The sequence below is a fragment of the Brachycentrus maculatus genome, unplaced genomic scaffold (assembly GCF_059751285.1).
Source record: "Brachycentrus maculatus isolate JH-2025_06_01 unplaced genomic scaffold, ASM5975128v1 h1tg000316l, whole genome shotgun sequence".
In the NCBI taxonomy this organism is placed as follows: Eukaryota; Metazoa; Arthropoda; class Insecta; order Trichoptera; family Brachycentridae; genus Brachycentrus; species Brachycentrus maculatus.
The window spans coordinates 406,978-432,660 of record NW_028281065.1 but is presented as its reverse complement, the minus strand read 5'-3'; the positions used below and the strand labels follow the sequence as shown (position 1 = coordinate 432,660).

Below are 25,683 nucleotides of genomic sequence, written 5' to 3'. Positions count from 1 at the left end.
TTTTTCATCTTTGTTGAGATGTCAAAAAATAATATTTAAAAAATTACACCTACAACTTATATCTAAATCTTTTACTAAGCCTCCATTCAAAATTTGTTTCATCTTTCTAAACAGGGAAATTGAGTGCCTCCCAATTCGCTGGACCTCAGGGCTTGTAACTTTTTCTTTGGGGTTGTTTGAAGAGTACAGTTTACCAGGAGCAACCATTGAAAAGCTTTAGCAACGGATTCGAGATTGGTTCAAATCCGACGGGAAACTCTGCATAATTTAATGGCGAACCAAACAGGACGCGGTTGGAATAATACGCGCGTTTACATGGCCGATGTAATTTGGGAAATACGTTTTTTTATGATTGTAATTTTTCAGACGCAAATTATACACGTGTTACCGCGTCCACTCATACATAAGTGTGGCTTTATGATCAAAATTACAGTATAATTATTATGAAAATTGAATAATCAATCACAAAGATGAATAAATTATTATACTATTTGAGAGTACGTCACTTAAAGTAACGTACGTCACATGTATGTGTACATGTATATATATATATATATATATATATATATATATATATATATATATATATATATATATATATATATATATATATATATATATATAAATATATATATATATATTTATATATATATATATATATATATATATATATATATATATATATATATATATATATATATATATTTATATATATATATATATGTATATATATATATATATATATATATATATATATATATATATATATATATATATATATATATATATATATATATATATATATATATGTATATATATATATATATATATACATAAATTAAAAAATTACGACATACTCGTATTGTAATAATTAAAAAAATATCATCCTTAAATAAAATTTAACAAAAACATAATAAAATGGTATGTACTAATTAAAAATATAACAAAATGTTTAGAAGTGGAGAATTCTTCAACTTGTATCATTTTAAAGAAAGATTTCGCATTCTTGCTGCAGAACCGCTTGAAAATATTTCATCATATATGAAGATACCAAAAAAAGTACGTAACCTACTTTAAATATATTATTAGAAGAAGGTTAATGTATGTAAAATCAATAATGATATTTTGCATTATATATAATTAATGTTTTGATTTCACATAATCACATGACACTTGAAATGTAGGTGCAATCAAGTTTATTTATTTATACCAAATTCGAATACAAACTGGTTTTACACACCAGGCGAACAGAACACACGTATAGGCAGATAACGCTTTACCCCGCTCACTCATTCAATGGCGCGTAAATTTGTTATGCAACTTTATTTAAAATTTTAAATCATCAACAGTATTCATCAGAGAGTTTAACTTGGCGCTCGTCACGCTTGATCCACCGTCAAATTACCCGCCAATTTGTTCCATGTTCACGCACTTGTCAAATGGAATTAAAACTAATGCTGCAATACAAATAAACAGCGAAAAGTTACGTTTTGGAACTGAATTTCGCGAACGCTTTTCACGGAAATCGTATACAATTTGTGAACGTGTGATTCGTTAAATGATCATTTAGTTGAAATTCGTGTTCAATTTGTATGAAATTATAGACATTGTTGTGAAAAAACTCAGCCTCTATAGTCGTAACATTTTTCAGTTGATTATTTTAATCATATTGTTTTCGGTTTGAATCACTACAGAGATCAGTGAAGGCAATAGTAGTGATGTTAGTGGATGTATTTTGAATGATATTTGACACAAAATATCGAATAACTGTTATTTTCGTACAAACAAAGTGATCCTAGTTCAAAAACAATTTAACGTGATGAAACAACACTAAACTTCATATTGTTTGAAGTTCAAATCGAATTATTAAAATGATCGACAGATTTAACACGGTGAGTAACGAAGGAGTTGATAATTATTATATTACAAAAGTTCTTGATGAGTTATTATAATAATTTTGATTTAGTTTTTCTTGTTTAATAACTGATTTATTCAGAACAAAATAGGGATTGTATTACATCAGATATCCACATACAACAAATTACAGCTCATGACAGTCAAATAACTATATTCTAAAACAATCCTTATATTATATGCATTTAAGAATTACTTACACAAATCACAAAAAAACATCTCCTATCAGAACTCATTATTTGAAAACCAGCATAAGATCAAAAACAGAGAATCATATCACACATAATAAATCAAATACCAAAAGCGCATTTGGTCAAAAAAACTAACGTACGATATTAAACATTTATTTATTTAAAAATATATTAGACATTTATATTGATTTATTTAAAAACATACTTATGGTGGTATGGACATGTGGAGCGAATGGGTAACGAGAGAATGACTAAGAAAATATATGTGGCGAATGTGAGCGGGAAAACAGAACGAGGATGACCGAAAAAGACTTGGCACGATCTAATCAATCAGAACCTAAGTTCTGGTGGTGTCAAAAGTCTGCGTAGTCGGAGGGCATGTATGACTAGATGTTTGGATGTCAAGGAGGCGATGTAGGAGTGTGCAAAAAAGATGGAAGTGTATGTCAGGACAGAAGAGTGTCCTGACATACACTTCCATCCTTTTTGCCTACTCCTGCAGCGAAACGGCGTGATGGTATTAGTAGTAGAAGTTAGATTTATTCATTTATTGAAGTCACATATATAATATTTCCGACGAGTGATTTCCATTTATCATTTTGGGTTGACAAGACTGAAACATATATAATAATAAAAAATGAACAAAACTAGCACGATAAAATTAAAAATAAAAACAACGAACGGATACGGTAAATAGGCATATAAAAAATAACATAAGGTAAGAAGCATATTTAAAGGAAACAAATGAGAAAATATAATGGTTAAACATAAATATCTTTCAATATTTTTTTTTCAGTTAATTTATTTTGATGTTAAAGCTGCATAACCTGCTTCCACTATCCTAAAAGTCATTAAATTACGAAACTTTCTACAAAACAGCTATTAATGAATGGATAATGGAGGTGGGTAGTAGGTAATTGAAAAATATTGTTTTACTCGACCATGACATCCATAATTACATGACTCTCGATTGACAAATTATTAATCACATGATTTAATTTAAAAAAAAGTATTGTGAAATGTGCCTTCGGCTAGGGAAAATCCAATGAGGACATGTTTTTGATTTTTTTTTTAAATATGTGTGCCATGAAAAATAAGTAAAAAGGAAAGAGATTTTATTTGAGAACTAACATAATACCTTTTGACATTATACCAACCTATGAGATTACAAATACAATGCTTTAAATAATGTTTAAAACGACTCACAGCAACACCATACCGATTTTGAACTAAGAAATTCATAATCATAATACACGAGGACATAACAAAATACATGCGGAGCCGATAAACACTACTAAATTTGGAGTAAGGTCCTTAAAATATATTGCCTATTCCCAAATTAACCAGCTGCCTGACAAATATAAAATAGAACCCATTCGAGAATCCAAAATAAATGATCTGAAAAAATTCTTTATGGAAAAATATATATGTAGTGATTAGTCATTTTTTAAAATTTTGTTTTTACCAATTTTTTTTTTTATAATTTCTCATTCGGTATATTTTCTAATTTTTTTATATTTTCTTATTTGTTTATTTTAAATATGCTTCTTACCTTATGTTTTTCTCATTTATTTATTTACAATATGCTTCTTATGCCTATTTATCATACCCATTTATTGTTTTTATATTTTGCCATGTATTAGTTTTGGTTATTTAAAAAAAATCTTTTTTGTAACTTTATTATTTGTGTTCCAGTCTTGTTAACCTTAATCCCATGTCCCAAAATGAGAAATAGAAAATACTCATTGGGAATATTATATGTATGACTTATTTATGTAATATGTTTGAAAAAATAAAGATTAGAATAAAATTGTGTAATATTGATTGACAAAATTTGTAAAAGTAAAAATAGTATAATACTATAAAATTTTAAGTTTACTACCAGAAATATACGAATTGTTCATAAATGTTTAGATTTGCGCTTGTATGGGGATACTAGATTATTTAAATAATTTATTCTAAAAGACTACTTTTATTTTTATTTTCCCACATTAATCACTGAAATGGATGAGTTGCTACCTACACAATATATAATCAAAACCCAGACTATAATTATCATTAATTTTAACAATTGTGCTACCATTTTTCACACAATTCAGAAACGCTCACCTTCTTGTGTTATATTATTTGTATCATAATACACACATATTTAAAAAAAAAAATACATAAAATCCAGGATATAAAAATAACTCAATGATACTCGTCTGTATTTTTTGTTGTTGTTAAAATCAAGGCCATAATCTGATAAAATAAAAAAGGATTTTAAATGAATTTCAAATATTTCAAATTTGCGGAAAAAAGCATAATGTTCACATATAAAAGAAGGATGAAAGTAGACTGAATGCAATCGAAATGCGTTTTCTTAGAATAATGTGCGACAAAACGATGTATGATAGATGTGCGAATGGTGAAATAAGGAAATAATACAAGGCTGAGATAAGCATTATCAACAAAATTAAGAATAGTGTATTGAAATGCATATGAACCGAATGAGTGAATAAAGAACCGTTTAACAAATTTATGGGGCGAATGTAGTATGTGATAAAAGCAAAGGAAGATCGAGGAAAATTCGGCATGAATTTTCAATTCCAATTCTCAAATGTGATCACGTTAGGAGTCGTAATAATAGGCAGATATTATAATTTAAATCTGAAGTTAGAATTTTAAAACAAAGCAAATAATTTTTTTGAAATAAATAGATTTTTTCTAAAAATTTTATTCTTAATATTACCTTGGACTAGTACCAAAACAAACGATTGATCACTTTGCCTACATACGAGTAACAATTGAGATAAAACTGCGTCAGTTAAAAGTTTTCTGTGCCCTATTTTATGAAAGAAGAAAAAGAAGCAAATTTCGAAATTTCTATATTTATTTTGTTATATGTTTTTTTTATAAGCATTCAAGATAGCTTGCATTAATATGCTTTGTGGGGGAACAAAAAAATACCATATTAGATTATATTAAATATTATATTTAAAAGAATAACACTGCTTGTGATGTTTCAACATTTTATTATACTCAATAAAACACTCACAATTTAGCTTTTGGGTTTTTAAAATACGCCTGCAAGGATAAACAAAGTAAATAAGTACAGACTTAACCTTAAATTTCAGCCTGTAAAGCTTTAGTAATGGACAAAACAGGTTGAAGCGGTCAGTGAAAAGCGAGTACAGCTTTCAAACTTTTGTTGCGTAAAGAACTTATTTATTGCTACCAATGAATGAAGACGTGTATAAATGCGTACCAACACTCAAATCACGTGCTTTACACCAAATAATAATATTAAGCTCTTTATGATCGGCATACTTGCGAAATGTTTTTTCAATGCATATCAAATTATTTTAATTTGAGATACCTTTTATAAAATATGCATTTTTAAATGCATGTTGTAATATCGGTGTCTCAAAGTAAGATAAAACATGTATAGTTTTTTATACGAAGGATTATGGAAATTTGAGGATCTCAGGGCTTACAACTTATCATTAAGCTGACTTATGTGATCACTTTATACACTTGTGTAAAGTTCATTCTGCCTATTAGTGGACATCCTACTACACCTAAATATTTATATGTTTATGTGCATTGTTGTTGGATTTCTTTCGCATTTAAGTTGAAAATTATATGGATATGGAGTTTTGGAATAAAATCTAGAATTCTTATAATAAATATCCTACCTACGGAAAAAGTTGTAAAAATTAGGTTTTCCGAGCTATTTATTCAATTTGAAAAAATAAAGAAAATATGCTAAAATGTTTAAACAAATTATTTGACAATACTTTCAAACTTCTTCTGATTCCAGATAGGTAAAAAAAAAACAAATCGAATTGTGTGGCGGTTTTAAAATGCCATGTATGGGGTGGTATGGCGTTCTATTACCTTGGCCTACCCCTCCGGGAAGCGGCATGACGGTTTTTTAGTTATTTAGTATCAACATTTTGCAGTTTTCGTTACATGATCAAACTTTTCACTGGTTTTGTAAGCTCGAACATATCAATACGCCGAAGAAAATATTACGCTAATAATAACATTTAAGCTTGTGAGACAAACCATGTCAGTTGACTCGTGGTGTCACTCTGTCAGACTATACTAATACTATACTGTACTATTATCAGATTATACTAAGTCAAGTTCATTGTAGACGTAATTATAATGCATGATAATTAATAACCGTAAAAGGATATCTCACGATCTCGCGCGAAATATGAACGTCAAAATTTGTCATGTGACTTTGACAATTTCATTTAGCCTTTGAGGACATCATTCTGTAATATTACGATATGTTAATATGCTTGAGAATTCCTCAGAAATACGGGGTTAAAATATTAATGTATCATTATTACATTGAATTATGTTTAAAATAGTCATAGGTTTTTTCATTCAGCTTTTATTTTAAAACAATATAAATGTTATTTTTTATAGCGGATTTAAGTTTTGTGCTGTTTGTGTGTTTTGTCTTAGTGGAACTGCATTTTAAAGATCATTTTTTTTTATTTTATTTTTGTTTTCAAAACATATTACATATATAAGTCATATAAACATATATTGTAGTATTCCCGATGAGTAATTTCTATTTTTCATTTTGGGACATGGGATTAAGGTTAACAAAACTGGAACACAAATAATAAAGTGACAGTTAAAAAAAAAACAATACTAATACATGTCAAAATATAAAAACAATAATCAGGTAAAAAAATAGGCATAAGAGCATATTTGAAAGAAATAAATGAGAAAAACATAAGGTAAGAAGCATATTTAAAATAAACAAATGAGAAAATATAACAAATGAGAAAATATAAAAAACCTAAGTTAAAACAAAATAAGAAAATATGACTAATCACTACATATATGGTATATCTTTCCATAAAGTATTATTTCAGATCAATCATTTTGGATCCCCGAATGGGTTCTATTTTATATATGTCAGGCAGCTAGTTAATTTGGTTATTTTATCAGATTGGTGATGTCGATCACGATGAAACCGGGTTGCTCGTTAAATAAAATTTATGTGGAAAAAATATATACTTGTTATTTTACTCTATATTATATCGGATGCTGGATTATTCACCCTATGGATGAGTAGTCAACCGTAAAAGTGTCTAATAAAAGAGATCTATAATTCTTACATTTTTCTAAGGAATTCAATTTCAATTTATTTTCAGTTTTTTTATTTTCAATTAACACATACATTATAATCTATAAAAATTAAAGCGTTTACATTAAATAAATACAAAAATCTAAAATATGCAAGAACTATTGCTAAAGGAAGGAATGAGCTAAATAAATTCTTCATCAATTCCTCAATTGATAGCGCAATAATCAGCCATACTTCACAAATAATTAAAAAACCTTACCTGTATGCGAAAATATCTAAGACCATTGCAAAAATACAGGTTCAAAGAATGAATGTAATGTGGATGTTAAATAATGGGCAGAATGGCGAACGTTACACAAATGTATAAAATGATCGCTTTAGCCAGCCAAATGTCAGGTCGTAAGCCTTGGGATGCTCACTACTCCATCTCTTTTCATAAAAAGAGAAGAACGATACATGTTTCATATCAAGTTGAGACACCTTTGAACTTTACTACGTTATTAGCTTAAATATATGGTAATAAGCTCAATTATTCTTAACCTTACTCAGTTATAATGTATATTATTACTGATTATGGTTAGGAATAATTGAATTAAATTTCATTTAAAGCTACCATACCTAAAAAATAATATTACCGATGAAGTAATAATACTTTGTCTTTGTAAAGTAGGTACTAAAATATTTTATCGTCCATTTTGCGGTTTCTCGCTCCAATAGCGAAGAAAGAGATACAGAATATCAGTGACATATTTTTTCTGCGAACCTGATAAGGACGGAAGATAAAAAAATAATTTCCACTAAATATGGAGATTTTACGAGGGAAGAAAATCCGTTTTGGATATAAGAATATGCGGAAAAGGTCCTTTGCTCTAAAGATGTCCTTTACTATCATTATACTATCCAAGAAATACACCCTTAGTATCGCAGATTGGATCGGTTTGTACAAAGAGTAGGTACATAGTATAGATTATCAACTATCAGGGATGAAAGCTTTTATATGTGAGCTTTTCAAGGGCAAATTTGTTTCAGAAACAAAACATTTATGCCCTGATGTTTGAATGGTATTACTATACTATATAACTGCAGTTACTATACAGACCTGAATGATGGAAGTTTAACTTCTGAAACATGTAGTCAATAATAAAACTCAAGTGGTAAAAAACGAAGTGTTTTCTTTAATCATTGTAACATGTCTTACCACAAAGTTAATGCCGAAACAATAAATAAAGTATCACAATTGAATATTACAAAAACATACATTGATTGATTTTATGTTTGGTAACCCTGTATTCAATATTCTGAACGTAAAAGCTTGGGATATATGGAATATGCTTCATAAACGGAATTGTATATTAATAAAATTCGTTCAAGGAAATCTGAAAAATCGATTCTGATTATAAAATTTTTTGGGATCTTTTAGTGAAACAGGTTGGAATATATTTTCTCTTTTTTACTTATCCATACTAAGATGGTGCAAAACGTCACTAAATTGAATCGACAAGGTGGTAGATGTATCATTAATTATATGAACGAGTGAATAGCCCTGTGGTCCAGATTCTTAGAAATAGGAGAATAATAGATGGGATTCTGACGACAAAAGTGAAGAAGTTCCAGGTGAAGGACATTACTGTTAAATGGAAAGGAAAAAGAGAAGAAAATTATGTAGAAAAATGTATTATAACGTATTTAATTTTCCAGTTACGAGATAAATCGGTTACCAACACCTATTTTTCGGATCGTTTTTCCAAAGTTGATTTTCTATTTCTAATTTTAAAATACAAAGAGATATTCATATACCTGCACATAGAAAAATGTATACGTTGATCTATGTCAATAAAAATGTAAATTTTCGATTGCTTTGAATTTTAGACAAAACATTGCATTTGAAAACGTGCGTATTTTAATCATTGTGACTAGTGTTTTAACTTAGGACAGAAAACAAAATATTTTTTAACAGCATTTTTTACCGCAATGGTAGCGACATCTGTTGAACGTTACATCAACACACACTAAACTAAACATTACTCATAGCGGACAGCGTGCTTATTGACAGCTGATATCGTTTAGCATTTGTATTGTTTTCGATTGCATTGTTATTTAATAGATTTCATTATTTTTAAATAATGTTTTACTTAGTAAATACCACTATTGTAAATAGTGTAAGTAAATAGTGGTATTTACTAAGTAAAACATTAATTAAAAATGGATAGATTTTACCACAAAGTGAATGCCGAAACAATTAATGAGATATTTTTACATTTGTATTGCTTCACAAGCATTGTGAAATGAAACACATTCAAATTGTGTGCATTCTCTTTTCTTTCTTTTCCATTTGATCAGACAAAGGCACAGCAACGCGCGGCCGGGCAAAGCTAGAATATAAAATAAATACTTCGCTTATATGAAATAAAGTGTATTAAAATGTGCATACATATACACATATAAAATATTTACTGATAGACGTAAATATATATATTGTATGTACTCGTATAATACATTGAAAATATGAAATATGACTTGAAATAAAAATGCTAATAATGTACATGCGTTGTATACTTTAATAGGCTACTCAAATAATAAAATTCAAGTCTTGTAGAAAATTTAGTGGTAAAAGTTGTTTAACGGCAGATTAACATTTTTGTAGTTTTACTTGCAAAGCTTTTAGTGTGACTTTTACAAATTATAAACATAATTTTTATGATAACATTCTTATGACCACACCAAATGTGATCATTAATAATATTTTTACGTATATTATTATATTATCTACAATACAAAATTTAAAAACAAAAATGTGAAATTAAACATTTAGAAATGTGTGACATCCCTTTCTTTTTTCTTTCTTTTTTTTAACCAGGCTGAATCACAGCAATGCATGGCTCGGTACAGCTTGTATATTATTTTAGTGGTACGCATTAAAGAGTGAATAAATTATCTTTTACGCCAAATAATGAAATGTTAAAATATACATTTATAAAATATATTTGGACGATTTCTAAAATCAAAATTGAATGTTTGTGTTAGCATAGCATTCTGTCTCGTTTATCTCATTATATAGGGAATAAAGGCGATTAGTTAATTACTTGTAGTTTTATTCATTTAAAAAATTACACCTATAGGAGGTAGAAAATATTTTCGTGTTGAGTCACACATAATTTTCCGCTAGCAGACCTATGTATGTATGTATTTGGTTTATAACATGCATCAAATATCAATAATTTATACAATATTATAACTAAGTACTATATTTTTCTTTATAGCAAAATAAACCTATATTCTTGGATAATATAATTCATTTATGGGTTAGAAAATATTTTGGAATTGAATATTATTATTAAAACGGTTTCAAGTGATTAAATATTATTCGTAAGATTTTTCCTTGAGGCTTCCATTTGCTAAAAAAACTGTAGTTTTAAGCAATTATGATTGCTCGTTTCACACATACTGCATGCTATACAATATTTGTCAAATGAAAAATAAAAGAAAATTATAATTTTTTTCAAAGCAAAACAAAAAATGACTTTGTAATGTCGTTGATTTTTTGTAAATAATAAATATTAATTCAACTTTTCTCGCGGTTAATTAAATTCATTAGTTATTTTTTAATGTACATAAATATACACAAACATACACTTTTTATACAAAAATATTTATGCTATAAATTGCTATACCCGTTTTACATACATATATTAATTTAATATCCCTCTAGATTGGTAGTATGTAGAAGCTCAGGAATTATCACCATCCTTTATGTGTTTAAAGATCAAGATAAAATTATGTTTTAACAACGTAGTGCTTGAAGGGTGTGAAGAAAGATTTGATTTTGGATGAATAATAAAAAATAATTTCAACTTCACCGTGAATCGAGCCCAAGACCTCCAGCTCAGCAGCATAACGCCCTAACCATCACACTATTTAGGCGGAAAATAATATAAAACATCGGTTTTATAAATGTTTCTGGTTAAAATATAGAAAATTATAGCAGTTATAAATGTGGAGCCGAGAATATACGTATGTAAATGTCTTTCAAAACGTCAAACTATTTCCAATATAAAGTTAGTTCTACTCGGATAAATATCACGTAAAATCTCCAATTTGAAAATATTCATCGGTGCAACAGTATATCACGTTTTCACTCCTCCCACATCTATCAGGCAGGTTAAAAATACACTTTTGTAAAAGCCCTGTCTTTACATTTTATTTTCCTAAAAATTCTCACCCGCTCTAGAATTTTCGATGCATTTTTAGTATTTTTCGAACTTTTCGATGAGCGTTAAAGATAATCTGCAGTAACTCCGAAATGTCAACATTATACAAATATTGATTTCTCGAATATGTCTTGTCCTTATTTTATTTGTTTGCTATTCATGCCTAGTACACTAATCGCCTTTTTATGTACTTTATACTTTTATATTTAAAATTTTTAATTTTTTCCGCCTCCGTAGTGTAATGGTCAGCATGCTCGCCTACCATTTTGGAGGTCCCAGGTTCGATTCCCAGGGGGGTTAAATAAAAATATGTGATTTTTTCACTCTTATATTTATTCAATATTACACTGGACTGGTACCTGAAGTGGAGGGCTGATCACCTTCCCTTCATGTGTAATCGATCGAGATAATACTGCGTTTATATGAAGCAGTGCCCTATGCACCATTGGGGTGTGGTAAGGGATTTATTATAATTATTATTATATTTAAAAAAAAAACTACCATTTCCTCTACATTTACGCTTGTTATTTTCTCGAATAATTTAGAAAAAAATCTTAACTTGACACGTCTTATATTTTATGTTGTATGTTTTTTTTTAAATAGATAATTGTTTGAGAACCATAAGTAAATGAAGAAAATTATAAAATATTTGAAACCTCAGTAATAATACAATATTGTAAAGGAATTTAATTGACTTTACTAAATGATAGTTACTTCTTTACGTTATGATTTCCGTGGAAAATCGCATATTTAAATTAAAATTTCCATATTAGTTTAAGGACAGATTGAAGCAAGAAAGAAAACCTAGTCAGAAGTTCTAGTTTTTTTGCGGAATATGCGAATATATTTTTTATGGATAACTTTAAAATAAATATTCTTACCCTTTTTACATTCAATGGCACATAGGGCACTGCATCGTATATGAGCTTTATTATCTTGATCCTTAAATACATGAAGAAAAGGTAATCCCTGGGCTTCAGCGTAACATTAAAATAATTTATTTCAACCCATCTGGTAATCAAACCAGTGTAATGGTCAGCGCGTTTGGCTGCCGTGCTGGAGGTCCAAGGTTCGATTCCCAGGGGGGGGGGGTGAAAATAAATAATAGCGATTTTAGACTCCAATACTTATTAAATATTACACTGGAGTTGTTCCTTAAGCGCAGGAGTGATCATCTTGCCTTCATATAAGTAACGATTAGGATAACACTTCGTCAATACGATGCATTGCCCTATGACCGTTGGGTGTGTATATGGGTGAGAAGAAATTAGTATATGTAATACATATATAAAACTATATAAAAAAAATTTTTTATGAAAAAATGTTTTCTTAATATAATATACAAAAGGAATATAACATATCTGTACCTCTGTATATACCAGGATGTGTTATCAAAATCGTGATAAATATAATAATCGCCCATTTAAATAATTACAATAAATTATTATGGGTATTTACTTTGGGTTATTCCTATCGAGTTGAGTCGATATGTGTATGGTATAAAAACAATTGAATGCTGACGTTAGCACGATATATTGACTGGTTAAAACGTTAAACGTCAAATATTGACCGCAAATCTTTAGTATTCTGCAGACGCTCTTATGTATCTATCGTAAAACATCTTTAGTTCAGCTTCAATTAACTGACTTGAATTTTGATTACTTTAATTTCATTTGAGAGTTAAACTATATATGACTGAATCAGAGTTTCTGGGTTTGAGCCCACTAGCGAGCCACTTTTGCCTACAAAAATTAGATGCCATTAAATGTTCGTATTTATATTAAAATGCGAACATAAATTTTTCATTTAAAAATAAAAACAAAAACAAAAAGTATCAAAGAATTATGGCATATATTATAGAATATACAGCTAGCTACTTTCCATAATAAAGGTTACATAAATATATTTTTTTTATTTGTTTTTGTCTGTATAAGAGCGTAGATAATATGTGCAATACATACGCACATTATACAGGTGCATTGGTTCATTTTACTGTTTAGAATAATTTGTTCTTACATTTTGACATCTCAACATAGATGAAGAAGAATATGAAAGTCTGGGTATTTACTTGACCAGCCTATGACCGATCAAAAGCTCTGTAAATACCCTGACTTCTATATTCTTCTTTATGTTCATTGAGATGTTAATATAATATATCTCATCAACAGATAAAAAAAAAACAATAATGCAGTTTGCATATTCACCTGAAGATGAGAACATCTGTAGTTCTCGAAACTTTCCGTGTTTACATTAATAAACTTTAAAATAGTTTTATAATAATAAAACACATATACAAGCGTTTTATTATAATATTTGAACCATCATGTTATTCCACGAAGTTAATCAATTAACAAAACAAGGAAATGGTCTAAATATTTTTTATACAAACAAATATTTTGTCGATATTTTTACCATGTGAGTCCATTCATATGGACTCGATTGAACCTTGACTTGTACCACATTCTTAGATCAACGATACTTAATATCTGAGAAGGTTAATGTCACAATCAAATACAACTTTGAACCACAATATTTTCCTGTCATTCTAGTATAATTTGAAAAAAGTAAACACGCATATTTTACCCAAAATACTTCGACTGGTTTTTGGCACGTATATGAAAATTAAAAAGCATTTAAATTAACAGAGACATGAATATTTAGGATTTGAAACATAAATATTATGTTATGACTCACATGCTAATCAAATCGTGATTGGAATCCTCGATAGTTTTTCCTCAAACGTATATTTTTTATAGAATGTGATTCATGCAGTCATTTATACTAAAGTTACTAAAACAGAGATTGACAACCAGTGTTTAAAACGAGAAGGACGTCAAAATGATACGTTAGAGCGGGGTACACGGATCTGTTATTTTTCCATCATTCTTTTATGATACCCTTGGGGTGAATAATTGTGCGTAACATCATCCTAATGTGCACATTTTTCATACAAGCTTCTCTTATTCGAGGGTTTCTCTTTTGAATTAATTTTTTAATTTGTGTTCATGTTGTACATACTACTCACATCACCCATTCTGTCACTAATTACTATCTTTACTCCACTGTACCATGCAAAACGTACAATAACTAAGCAACGTATATACCACATACATTAATACAATGTTTGTCACACAGAAAAAGGAACTTTTGTTAACCCTGGGTACTAGACTATCGTAAAAATTACGATGGCAAAATGACTGTTCCTGGAAAAAGAAACAATGTTTGCGCCTTTCCTGCGCTGCCTGTTTCACAGTACCTTCCCAATGTACATTTTTTTTCATTAGAAATATGTACATGATCTTCTAAATCCAAAGAATGTTACTATTAAGTACGTCTTCTAAAAAAATATTTTTTTTATAAAGTATCTTATTTATTCCCGTTGTATTTCCATGTCATACGAATGTTTAGTAACAACGTCACTAGAAGAATAATTTAATAATCAAGAATTAATTTGCTAATTTTTACTGGCACTATTTATCAACAAAAAAACATTGTTAAAAATGTAGATCTTTTATGAAGGTTATGTCAAAAATTCATGATGTTTGCAACTAAGAAGCGAAGATTGCACATAAAGTGACAGTGTGTTCATAGACCTGATGGCTTGTAAAAGAGGCAAGCTTGATTAAAGCTCTCGGCAGACATACAAAGTAAATGGTCCAGCCAACTTAATGGTTTTTCCTTGACGACAGTTGTGACCATAGGTTTCAGAGTCCAACTCCATATTTTTTCATTTGTTACACCCAAGTCCTACTCCGTATTTCCTCGTTTGTTACACCTAAGTCCATTGCACGCCTTAAATTCATTGCATTCCCAAAATTCTATTTACTGTGTCTCAAATACTATTTAGGGAAGGTTCTTTCTAGAACAACTCAGTTCCTTTTATCATTAAAAAGGCATCAGTGTCATAAAAATAAACAAATTATTTCCAATTCACATTATTTTTAACATCTCAACAAAGATGTAAGAAATTGTATGTCTGGGCATTTACGGGTATTTAACCATGTGAACCAGTATTTAGACAAGTATTTTGAGTTGACTTGGAGTTTATTTTGTAAAACTCCATATTTATGATTTAGATATTCAAATTAAACACATATAAGAGTCTACCTAAATCTTTATTTTATTATTGAAACATAAAAATATAATTGTGTCGCCTTTTTAAGGTATTTAAACAAATATCTGAAACGCATTACTTTGAAAATGACATAACAAGGCGAGACGATTGTCACAGATTTTTTATAAAAAAACAAACATTTTAGTAGATAAAAATCAGTGTTTGATTTCAATATTGATAGTTATATCTAATTCATATGTTATGTTTGATGTTACACATTTTTCGTAATTTATCTTTTACTTAGGTGATTTATTTCTCTTGCGTTGAAGGAAACGAAAGTTGTCAACCTCTGATATACAATATGTACGTGATAACTATTTCACTGCCAACTTAATTCCCATTTCAATTTATATTCCGTGTATGAGGTTAAAATACAATTGTCTGACGCAAACGAAAATACAAGTGCGCAATACAAAATATTCTGCGTTAGTTTAATGTCGTGGATTACTCGCTACCTGTCTTAATCCACGTTTGCTTTGTATTTTGCCAAGCATCAATGTCACACAAGGATGTTTCAAAATTAGCTTTTGTATGAAATTCCGTGAATAGCTTGAAATTTTATATTTGATTCGGTGAAGTGTTTAAAATTCCAACAACGCATTTAATCGTCTACAACAGTACGTATGTTAGGTGCGTTCTGTTTATACAGGATGACGCAAAATTAGTCACCCTATCGGAAGATTCATTCATTCATTTCGAACCCTCATCCGCAACTGTTGGTACACAGGGCACTGCATCATATAAAAACAATGTTATCTTGATCGTTTACATATGAAGGCAAGGTAATCAGCCCTCTACTTCGGGTACCAGGCCTAGGGTAATATCAAATAAATATTAGAGTGAAAAAAACTCCCCCTGGGAATCGAACCCGGGACCTCCAGTACGGTAGCCGAGCGTGCTGACTATTACACAATGGAGGCGGATTAGTATATGTTTTCACAGGTTTGATAATATCAAAAGTATGTACCTGCTATCATCAATTAAGACAATATTTCTGAGAAGTGAGTTAATTATTTCAATTAGTGAGTGAGTATTCAGCGCGTAGACTTCTTACATTTCATCACATATTCTGCCTTGAAAACCGAAAGTCACCAGTCATGAAAGCCATACTGTAAATAATAAGGTTCCACCTGTTGCCTGTGACGTCCCAAATGGTAAACTGTTAACTTAGCGTGTGAGAAACATCTATAAAAAATCTAAACAATACGCTATACCATTACAAATCGAAAAATGTGTTGCACTAGATGCATTTTTATATATTCGAGAAATCGCTTTTAAATATTTGAGAAAATAATGTAAAACTAATATTTTCTTGAATGTTACTTTGTGGCACATTTTATAAACTTAATAAAATCATATAATATGAAAACAACTCCTGTAATTGGAGATAATCCAGATTTTGTGAACAAGTATTAGAACACACTCAAAATGTTGTAAACTTTTTTTTTATTATTAGTACACTTTAACCTACCGGTTTCGACAACAACCTTATCATCATCAGGGTTTATTAAATTCTAAAACATTAAAATACTCATAATTAATTACATTCCCTTACCAAAAACTATTTGTGTGGATGTTTTTGGTAAGAGAATGTAATTAATTATGAGTATGTTAATGTTTTTAATGTTTTAGAATTTCATAAACCCTAAAGATGACAAGGTTCTTGTCGAATCCGGTAGGTTAAAGTGTGCTAATAATAAAAAAAAAATGGTTAATACAAAGTTGTTTAATTTTATAAAGTTTAAAATTCAAAAATGATAATTCACAACCTTATGGGTATGCCCGAATCATTGTTCATAAATCTGGGTTTATTTGCTTAGGATTTACTTTTTTATTTGTATTTGAATAATATGATATATGAGTGAGTTCCGAAAAAATGTGTTGCGTGGTTTTCAATCATGGGTAAAATGGTCATGTTACAAGTGTATAAAGTCCAATTGCGACAATATGTCGATATGGTAAATTCCCCAGTAAATCAGTTGGCGACTATATGTCGCCACTATGTACGGTTATGTTGTTTAAATAATAAATGAACAGGATGCGTATTAATGCAGGTACGATTCTGTCCCGCCAGTTGCTCAATGTCCTTGCTAGCATTTCGGTGTGTTCCTGTTTTAAAAATTTTGAAAGTAAGCTGCAAAAAGTCTCGAGTGCAAAGGGTCAACACGCCCAGGTAAGTCCTGGGATGCTCAGACTTCCATCTTCTTTTGTATAAAGACGATAGATGATTCATTTCTCGGTGATACACCTATGTGAATATGTACATACATTATAGATAACTTTCTTAAGGTATCAATATCTTCGCGACAATGCTTATAAATATCTGGTTTCAAAATGTTATTATTGAAAGAAATAAAACCCAGAATTAAATGTAACGGATTTTTTCCATGTAACGCGGTAGAACGGCGTTCAGGCACCTTTATTCACGGATATATATTTTTTTAAATTTCATAATCAATTGAAGGAAAAAATGTTACTGCTTACGTAATTACTTTCTTTATTTATACAATTCGTCAAAATGATAAAATATGGTATTTTAAGGAATATTTAAATGATATTTGAAAATACATTTTTACTTTTCCGGGACCTTTTGGTTTAAAAAAAACTATTTTTACCCTAATTAGTTTTCATTACACTTTAATCATTATCTTAAATTTTTTATAAATACACCTGTTTATACATGTCACCTCTATTTATTTCCATTCACCAGCAAAACCTTGCCAAATTTTCATCTTGTGATGTTAAAGGATTTAATAAAAAAAAAACTAAACGGAAATTGCTACATTGCATTATGTACAGTTTGCTTGATATATTTAGAATTAACTACCCTGAGGGTTTAGTCACTGAGGTATAATCTCACTGTGTAGGCAGTGATGCATACATTAATATAATATTATACATACGCTTTGAAGCATGGTTACTTATCCAATGAAGGGTGCCATTACTCCTTCATTAGTGACAGGAATTAGAAGGACTATGCTCTGGATCGTATAGCTTTAAATTTATAACTAATATATAAATCTATACGATATAAATGATAATCAGGAAATCCTTTCATTTATACCATATATGTATATTAAAAGATGCCTGTATGAAATCTTGACACAACATGAAATGAATTCAACATGGTAAAGAAATTAATATTTGACGACTTTTATCTAAAACCTGTGGGTTTAAGTGTCAAATATGGCAATGACTTCTTTAAAAATAGTTCGTTTTTGTATGGTTTATTTTTTACCGTTTATTTCTTATGAAATACATATAAATTATGTTATGAAAGCTATTGAAACACTGAAACGTTCTGTGAAATTGTATTGTAGGATATATTTTATATACCAAAATAGTAAATAAAATGGAATAAGAGTTAAACATGAAAAACTGGATATTTTATATTTGTAGTCAGCGTGCGGAAACACTATACTTTCTTTGTCAAAGGAATATCGAATGCCTAATAGAAAAATAATACCGCTTTAAGCGTGTAGTAAGTGCTTCTCACGGCAGGTACCGAGTTGAAGAACAAAAGTGCTTATACATTTTAAATCTTTAGAAACATTTCCAGAAATATTCACTTAAACAGTTTCGAGCTGGAAAGACGCTGCAAGACAAGCACTTTCTCCTCTAAAGCGTACTCACAGGAGTTTCCTAGAAACTTTTCCATTCCTCGACGAAATCTTTTGTGGATTTTCTAAGATATTATTCAATGCCGACTTTCTGGCAAAGTCTGACGCAAATATTGAATATTCAATTTTTTCATTCGTACAGCGCCGCACTTAAAGAAACGTAACTCATTTTTGTCCATGCCATCACGCATTTTCTTTGTGAAAAGGATAGTTGGAATACTAAAACTATACGACACTTAATTATTGCGCATTCGTTTAGTTTCTTCTAAAAATAGGTTTTTTTCGTCTTTGTATTATATTTCATAGATTGCTAATTTAACGATTCCTGTCTTGCATTTCAATACAGTTTGTTCACCTGTTATTGAGAACATATGTACATAGTTTTCAAAACTAGTCACGTGTACATTAATTAACTCATAAGTGGTCTTAAACAATTGTTTTTTTTTATTATTTTATACTAGAAAATTCAGCGAGGGCACATTATTGTAATTTGTTATTTGTAATTAAGTGTATGATGGTATAAAATTAAATAAATGAAGATGATATTTTTAACAATATCATTATAAATATTATTTTAAATTACTGAAGTATGGGATAAAGGTATTAATATGTTTATTTATGGATTTGGAGTAAAATTTGTAGTATTAGGTACTAAAATCAAACACAAGTCTACTAACTTATATTTTATTATTTAAAACACTTAAAAATTAAATTTGTGACAATAATTTCGCTTTATTATGGCATTTTTACACTACTGTCAGTATTTTTAAAAGTAAAAATTAAATTAAGTAGACTGTAAAAACAGTTGATTTTAATATTTAATACAAATATTAATACGTACTTCACTTACTGTACTCTTTGAACTTTCAGTTTATTTCAGATTAAAACTTTATTCGTCCGTCCCTGGTTTTCCCTGATACCTAAATTCATAGGAAGATAAACAAAAGTAAAGTGTATCTTGTCAGTTTTTCTCTCTTTGAAGACATCAAGCTGTCAAGCGTGTTCTCGGGCTCGCAGTATCGTTTAAGGATGCCAATTCAATATTTGCCTACGCCATGAAAACCCTGTCACTTGCAAATAATGAATTTAGTCCCTTATTGCGAGCGATACTCCACGCTTTTTCAAGACGGCCGTATTTCGAGACATTATGCCAGATTCGTTATGATTGATGCATAGTGGGAACTATTGTTTTAACAGCCATACCGACGGCAGGAAATTTCGACTAATTCTAGCTTTTTCATCTTTATAAATACGCATCAAAATGGTCCTTCTTTGTAACAATGTTTTCATATGTACTTATAAGTACAATACGCTGAAAATGACAACAGAATATGAGATTTGTACAATACGCTGGGCCTCAGTGGTATAGAGAAAGAAAATTGTCCGATTTCTATAGGGCACAGAAAGAAAAAAGTGTCAAATGTTTTGCGATACGTACAAAATTTTATGTAGGTATATCGGATATCATCTTTTGTCTCCGGATCGACTTTGAAATATCGATTTTGTTTGTTTTTGAGTTGAATTTTTGCAGTTAGGCATAAAAAAATAATGTTATAGTTTTAAAAATGATGGTCTTTATAACAAAATTAAACAGTAAGAGTAACACTTAATAAAATATCGAATTTTGCCAAAGTGCCATTCATAAAAATATTATTTACTTCATCGTACATATCAACAATTTAGAGTTGAAAAAATGTGTCCCAACAGGATTTTCGTATGGCGATGACTCATTTAACAATACTTGACAAATAAATTATTTATGAGTTGTATGTCAATTATGAGTCGTGCAATTATGGATAACGTGGCCAAATGCCGCAATCTGTTTCGTATGTAAACATTTTCATTATCCAATTATGAAAAGTAAATTCGTAAATATTGCCGTCAATTGAAGATTTTATGGATAATAGCGATAGGTCATAGAGCTTTATTGCGAAAAACTCGAAGTTACTTTGACAAAACGTGGTATTTGTTTGATGTGTTTCTGTGTTTTGATCTTGTGATTCTATGAAGGTTTTATGTAGTGTATTTTTGGCAATTTTTATGTTTTTCGTTTAGCTGGGGAGGTATTTACTTATAGTGTGCAATGAATTATATTAAAATTATTTATTTAAAATACTAAAACATCGCATGCAGTATTTGGACGGCTTTGGTTTTTTTATATTTTTTATAGATGATTAATCTTTTTTTTATTGTAATATACCTAATAGAAATTCATTATTAAACAGAGATTGGATAGTAAAACCGCATTCAGAAACTCTGGTTTATTTTGTAAGGGAGAAAAGTCTTTTCATTTCCGGAAATTTCCTTTCGATTCTATCCCTTATTCTTATCTGGCATTGGCTAATAAGAAAACTTCCATGATCATCGAAGTGGAAACAGTGTGACGCCAATGTTATTAATGAATATAATTAACAAACGGAGATGATTTTGATTAGAACAAAGAAAAGTTGAATAATACCAGTTCTATATTATTTTTCGACACCTCATCAAAGATGAAGAAGAATATGTAAGTCTGGTCATTAACGGGGCTGACTTCCATATTCTTCTTCATCTTTGATTAGATGTCACAAAGTAATATGAAAAATATCTCCTATAATTTGAGATAATCCAGATTTGTTCAACGAGTATTAGGACTTTGATAAATGATTAACCATTGATTGTCGCTGTGTATTTTTTTTTTTTGAAAAACCTTAACAGTAGTTATTTTATTTTATATAAAGTATTTTTAGCATTATAAATTGCTATTTTTCAGCTTAAGAAGTGTTCACCCTCATTGTTCAAAACAGATTTGTTTACGAGTTCCAAGTAAAATAACCAAAGATTTCTTTATTTATTGATTTGGCGTTTAATTTGTAGAACTCCATTTAAATTTATGTATTAATTTTTTAATCAAACACAGATTTTTAGAGTCCACTTAGTTGTGTTTTATTACCAAAAACACATCAAGAATTAATATTGTGACAATTGTTTCGCCTAGTTATGGCATTTTCTAACGAATGTGAAGATCAAATGGACTGACGGTCCTTATGTTGCTATATAAGAACCATCAGTCCATTTGATCTTCGTTTAAAAATGCCATAACTAGGTGAAAAAATTGCCACAATTTTATTCTTTGATGTGTTTTGTTAGTAAAATACAACTTAATGGACTCAAAAAATATGTGTTTGATTTAAAAATTAATACCATAGGTTTCGTTTATCGCATGTATTTTAATTCATGTGGTAAATCTGTTCTCCAATTAACAATATAATATTGCAACAGAAAATATTTTGCATTATTTTACTGATGCGATGTAACTAACACACGTTAGTTATATCACACATGTGTTTGGTAAAGCAAATGCAGAATGCAGATAATAGTCCTCGCAGTGGTACAAAGTAGTTAGCAGTAATTTATGTCGAAACTGGCACATTCCTCCCTGATACTTCTACTAAGAATGGAACTTGTGTCTCTTATCACAACCATAAATAATGCAGTCCGCGTGTTGTAGACCACTGCTACAAGTATTGTACATGCCAGCTGCTCGTAGGGAATTACATTCGGTTCTGAAATGGTACACGAAAATGGATTACCTGCCTTAATGAACATTTATTCACAAAAAGCATTACATTATTTTTGACATCTCAACATAGATGGAGAAGAATATGGAAGTCTGGGCGTTTACAGGGCTTACAAATGTCATAGGTGATGTTATGTGATCACTTTACACACGTGTAACATTCCACCCATGATTGGCAACCCCACTACTCAAATTCTTGAAACTTCTAGGTATATTGATCAAACGTGAAACACAGTGTGCGAGAGTTCACTAGATATATCTATGTTGGGATGAGGTGCAAGAATTTGAGTAGTGTGGTTTCAATCATGGGTAGAACTGGTGAATGTTACGTGTCTAAAGTGATCGCTTGTTACACGTGTGAAATAAAATATCAGATAACGTAATTTGTAATTTGACACCAATTTTTAAAATTGGTTCTTGGAAAGGAATTTTCCTTTTTTCAAAGCATTATCATGCTTCCATATAAAAAAGGTAACCATGTTTTTTTTTAGCTCAGAACACCATTATTTTAAATATTTGCTTCTTTTTCAGATATCGTCAGTTATTATACTGACCATCATAGCGGAGAGCATCGCAAATCCTCTGGATTTCAAAATTATCCGCGAAGTCTTCTCTGATTTTTCTGATCACACCAGCAGCAAAATTGTCAAGAGATCACCCAGCCCCCTGAAGATTGGTTATGCGGCATTCGGAATACTACCCTTCACCAATGACAACCATTTCTATTCTGGCATCGAGTCCCATGGAGTCCTGCGTCAACTGGTGCCAAACTTTCCACTCCAAGTTCAAGAAGCTATTTCATCATCAGCCATCAAATCAGAAGCCGTGCATAGAGGACCATACGTATCAAATGGAGCTGTCATCAATTTGGTTGGACACGAAGTCCACCAAACTCACGATCATCCAAAGGAAAGCCATATCATAGTTCCTGTAAACACCCACCACGCTATAATACCAAAAACGATAACCGTCATCCACGGGTTAACACCTTCAGTATCAAGAGCGAAGAAGACATCAATCACATCCAAAGTCTCTCATTTAATAACATCGGATAACAAGAGTATCCCAGTGGTAACTCACTCAGTTATTAATACTGAAGATAACATATCTCATTATCCCGAGCACTTTGTACCCGTGGTACCGGTAGCGAGTCACGTTATAGTGACAGGTCACGCGACTAGACCTGGTTCAGTAAGCGCCCATAACGAGCTCGGTGAAGGCCAAGAGAAGGTGAATGATGACCATCCGATCGCGCTGGCTCAGCGCTCGGACGATGATGACGGTGACAGGTTTAGAGATATGGTGGGTGGGTACGGAGTGGGTTTGACCTTTGGGGGTCAGGGAGCTGGACATGGGTTTTACGCTGGGTGAAATATAAAAAAAATCAACTCATGGATAATTTTATTTAGTAATATTCTCAATATTATTCATATTTAAAGCATTTACTTCGTAGTTAGTCATTTTTACTTACTTATTTTTTTTTTTTTACATAAATGTTAATAATATTAGTATATAACCACTCACCAAGATTTTTATGTCTACCGGTTTCGAGACGTACCCATCTCTTCGTCAGGTCAATCACTAACACAGCATGCAAATTAAGTGTGTAAATGGTGCTATGGTGGTGAAGGGTGGTATTGTTTGCATGCTGTGTTAGTGATTGTCTTGACAAAGAGACGTGTATGTCTCGAAACCGGTAGATATAAAAATCTCGGTGAGTTGTTATATACTAATATTATTAAAAAAATTGTAAAAAAATAAATAAATATTACTGAGTAATATTAATATATAATGATATCGAGTCACAACGGATAGTCAAGTCAAAGGATATCTTTATATTAAGTTAAATACTAAAATCAAATACATTTTTTAGGGTATACTAAGTTGTATATTTTATTTAAAAAAAAAAATTGTAACGATTGTTTCGCTTTCTTAGAATATTGTCAAGCAATTTATACCTTTATGCATATTATGTTCACACTACATAATATGTTATACGTATAACGTTATTATTATATGTTATGTAGTATATCTATATGAAATGTAAAAGTTATTTGTTCAAAATCTTAAATCTCTTATATTTAAACACCGATTGCTTTAAAACTTTGACACAAAGTTGAATCCGAATTCGCGCGGGTTTTCATATAACATACCTGTCACATATATTTCTACTCTGGATATTTTTAAAAACCACCATTTTGGCCGTAATGGCAACGCCATCTCTTGAAAGTTACAGCAACTCACGCAATACTAAACAATGCTCATGGCGGATAGCGTGCTACTTGACAGCTTCTGTCAATTAGCATTTTGAATGTTTTCGATTGCATTGACAAACATTATGAAATTACGCACTTTAGGAATTTTCTTTCTATTTCATTTAACCAGACTGAACCACAGTAACGGGTAAACGGGTACAGGGAGTTTAAGAAAAACCGCATTTACAAATTGCTTAAAGGAAAAAAAGTGACGTACAATACATCTATAAGGTTCATATATGTATATGTTTTAATATCCTATCTTTCATACGATGGTTCCGTTTTCCCAAAAAGGTAGAGTGTAAACGTTGCCTGCTAATAATTAAATCCATACCTAATAGAAATCCAGAGTATCTAAAAAACTGGGCATTCCAGACAATTTACAATTTTTTCGCACGCATTTTTCCGATAACGGAGTACATAATATTTGCAATTTTTCCATAAATCAAGCGCTCTTGATAAAAAAACCTTGATCATTCATATAAAAGCAAGTGATTTTTATAATATTAAAATTATAATATTAAAATGATAATATTATTAGATTAATCTTTCAAAATTTAAAGCTAAATTGTTCGAAATCTTATAAACCTAAAAAAGTAATTCTATTCCCTGTCCTTTCCTTTTCTTCTTTTCCTGTCACTGCCATCTCCTTTTCTCTTTATCCCATCCTTGTCTCATGTCTCTTCCTTTATATAGACCTCTATTATGCATAGTTGTGAAGAACTAT

General features: G+C 30.1%; 1 protein-coding gene across 1 annotated transcript; it reads left to right on the top strand.

Moving 5' to 3' along the window:
- The first annotated feature begins 1,362 nt into the window (after nucleotides 1-1,362).
- Nucleotides 1,363-24,205, top strand: LOC148304446 (uncharacterized). Its single transcript, XM_088268289.1, has 2 exons — nucleotides 1,363-1,892; nucleotides 23,233-24,205. Exons 1-2 carry the CDS (start codon nucleotides 1,872-1,874, stop codon nucleotides 24,070-24,072), a joined length of 861 nt encoding a protein of 286 aa, XP_088124415.1. The 5' UTR covers nucleotides 1,363-1,871; the 3' UTR covers nucleotides 24,073-24,205.
- The last annotated feature ends 1,478 nt before the right edge of the window (nucleotides 24,206-25,683 follow it).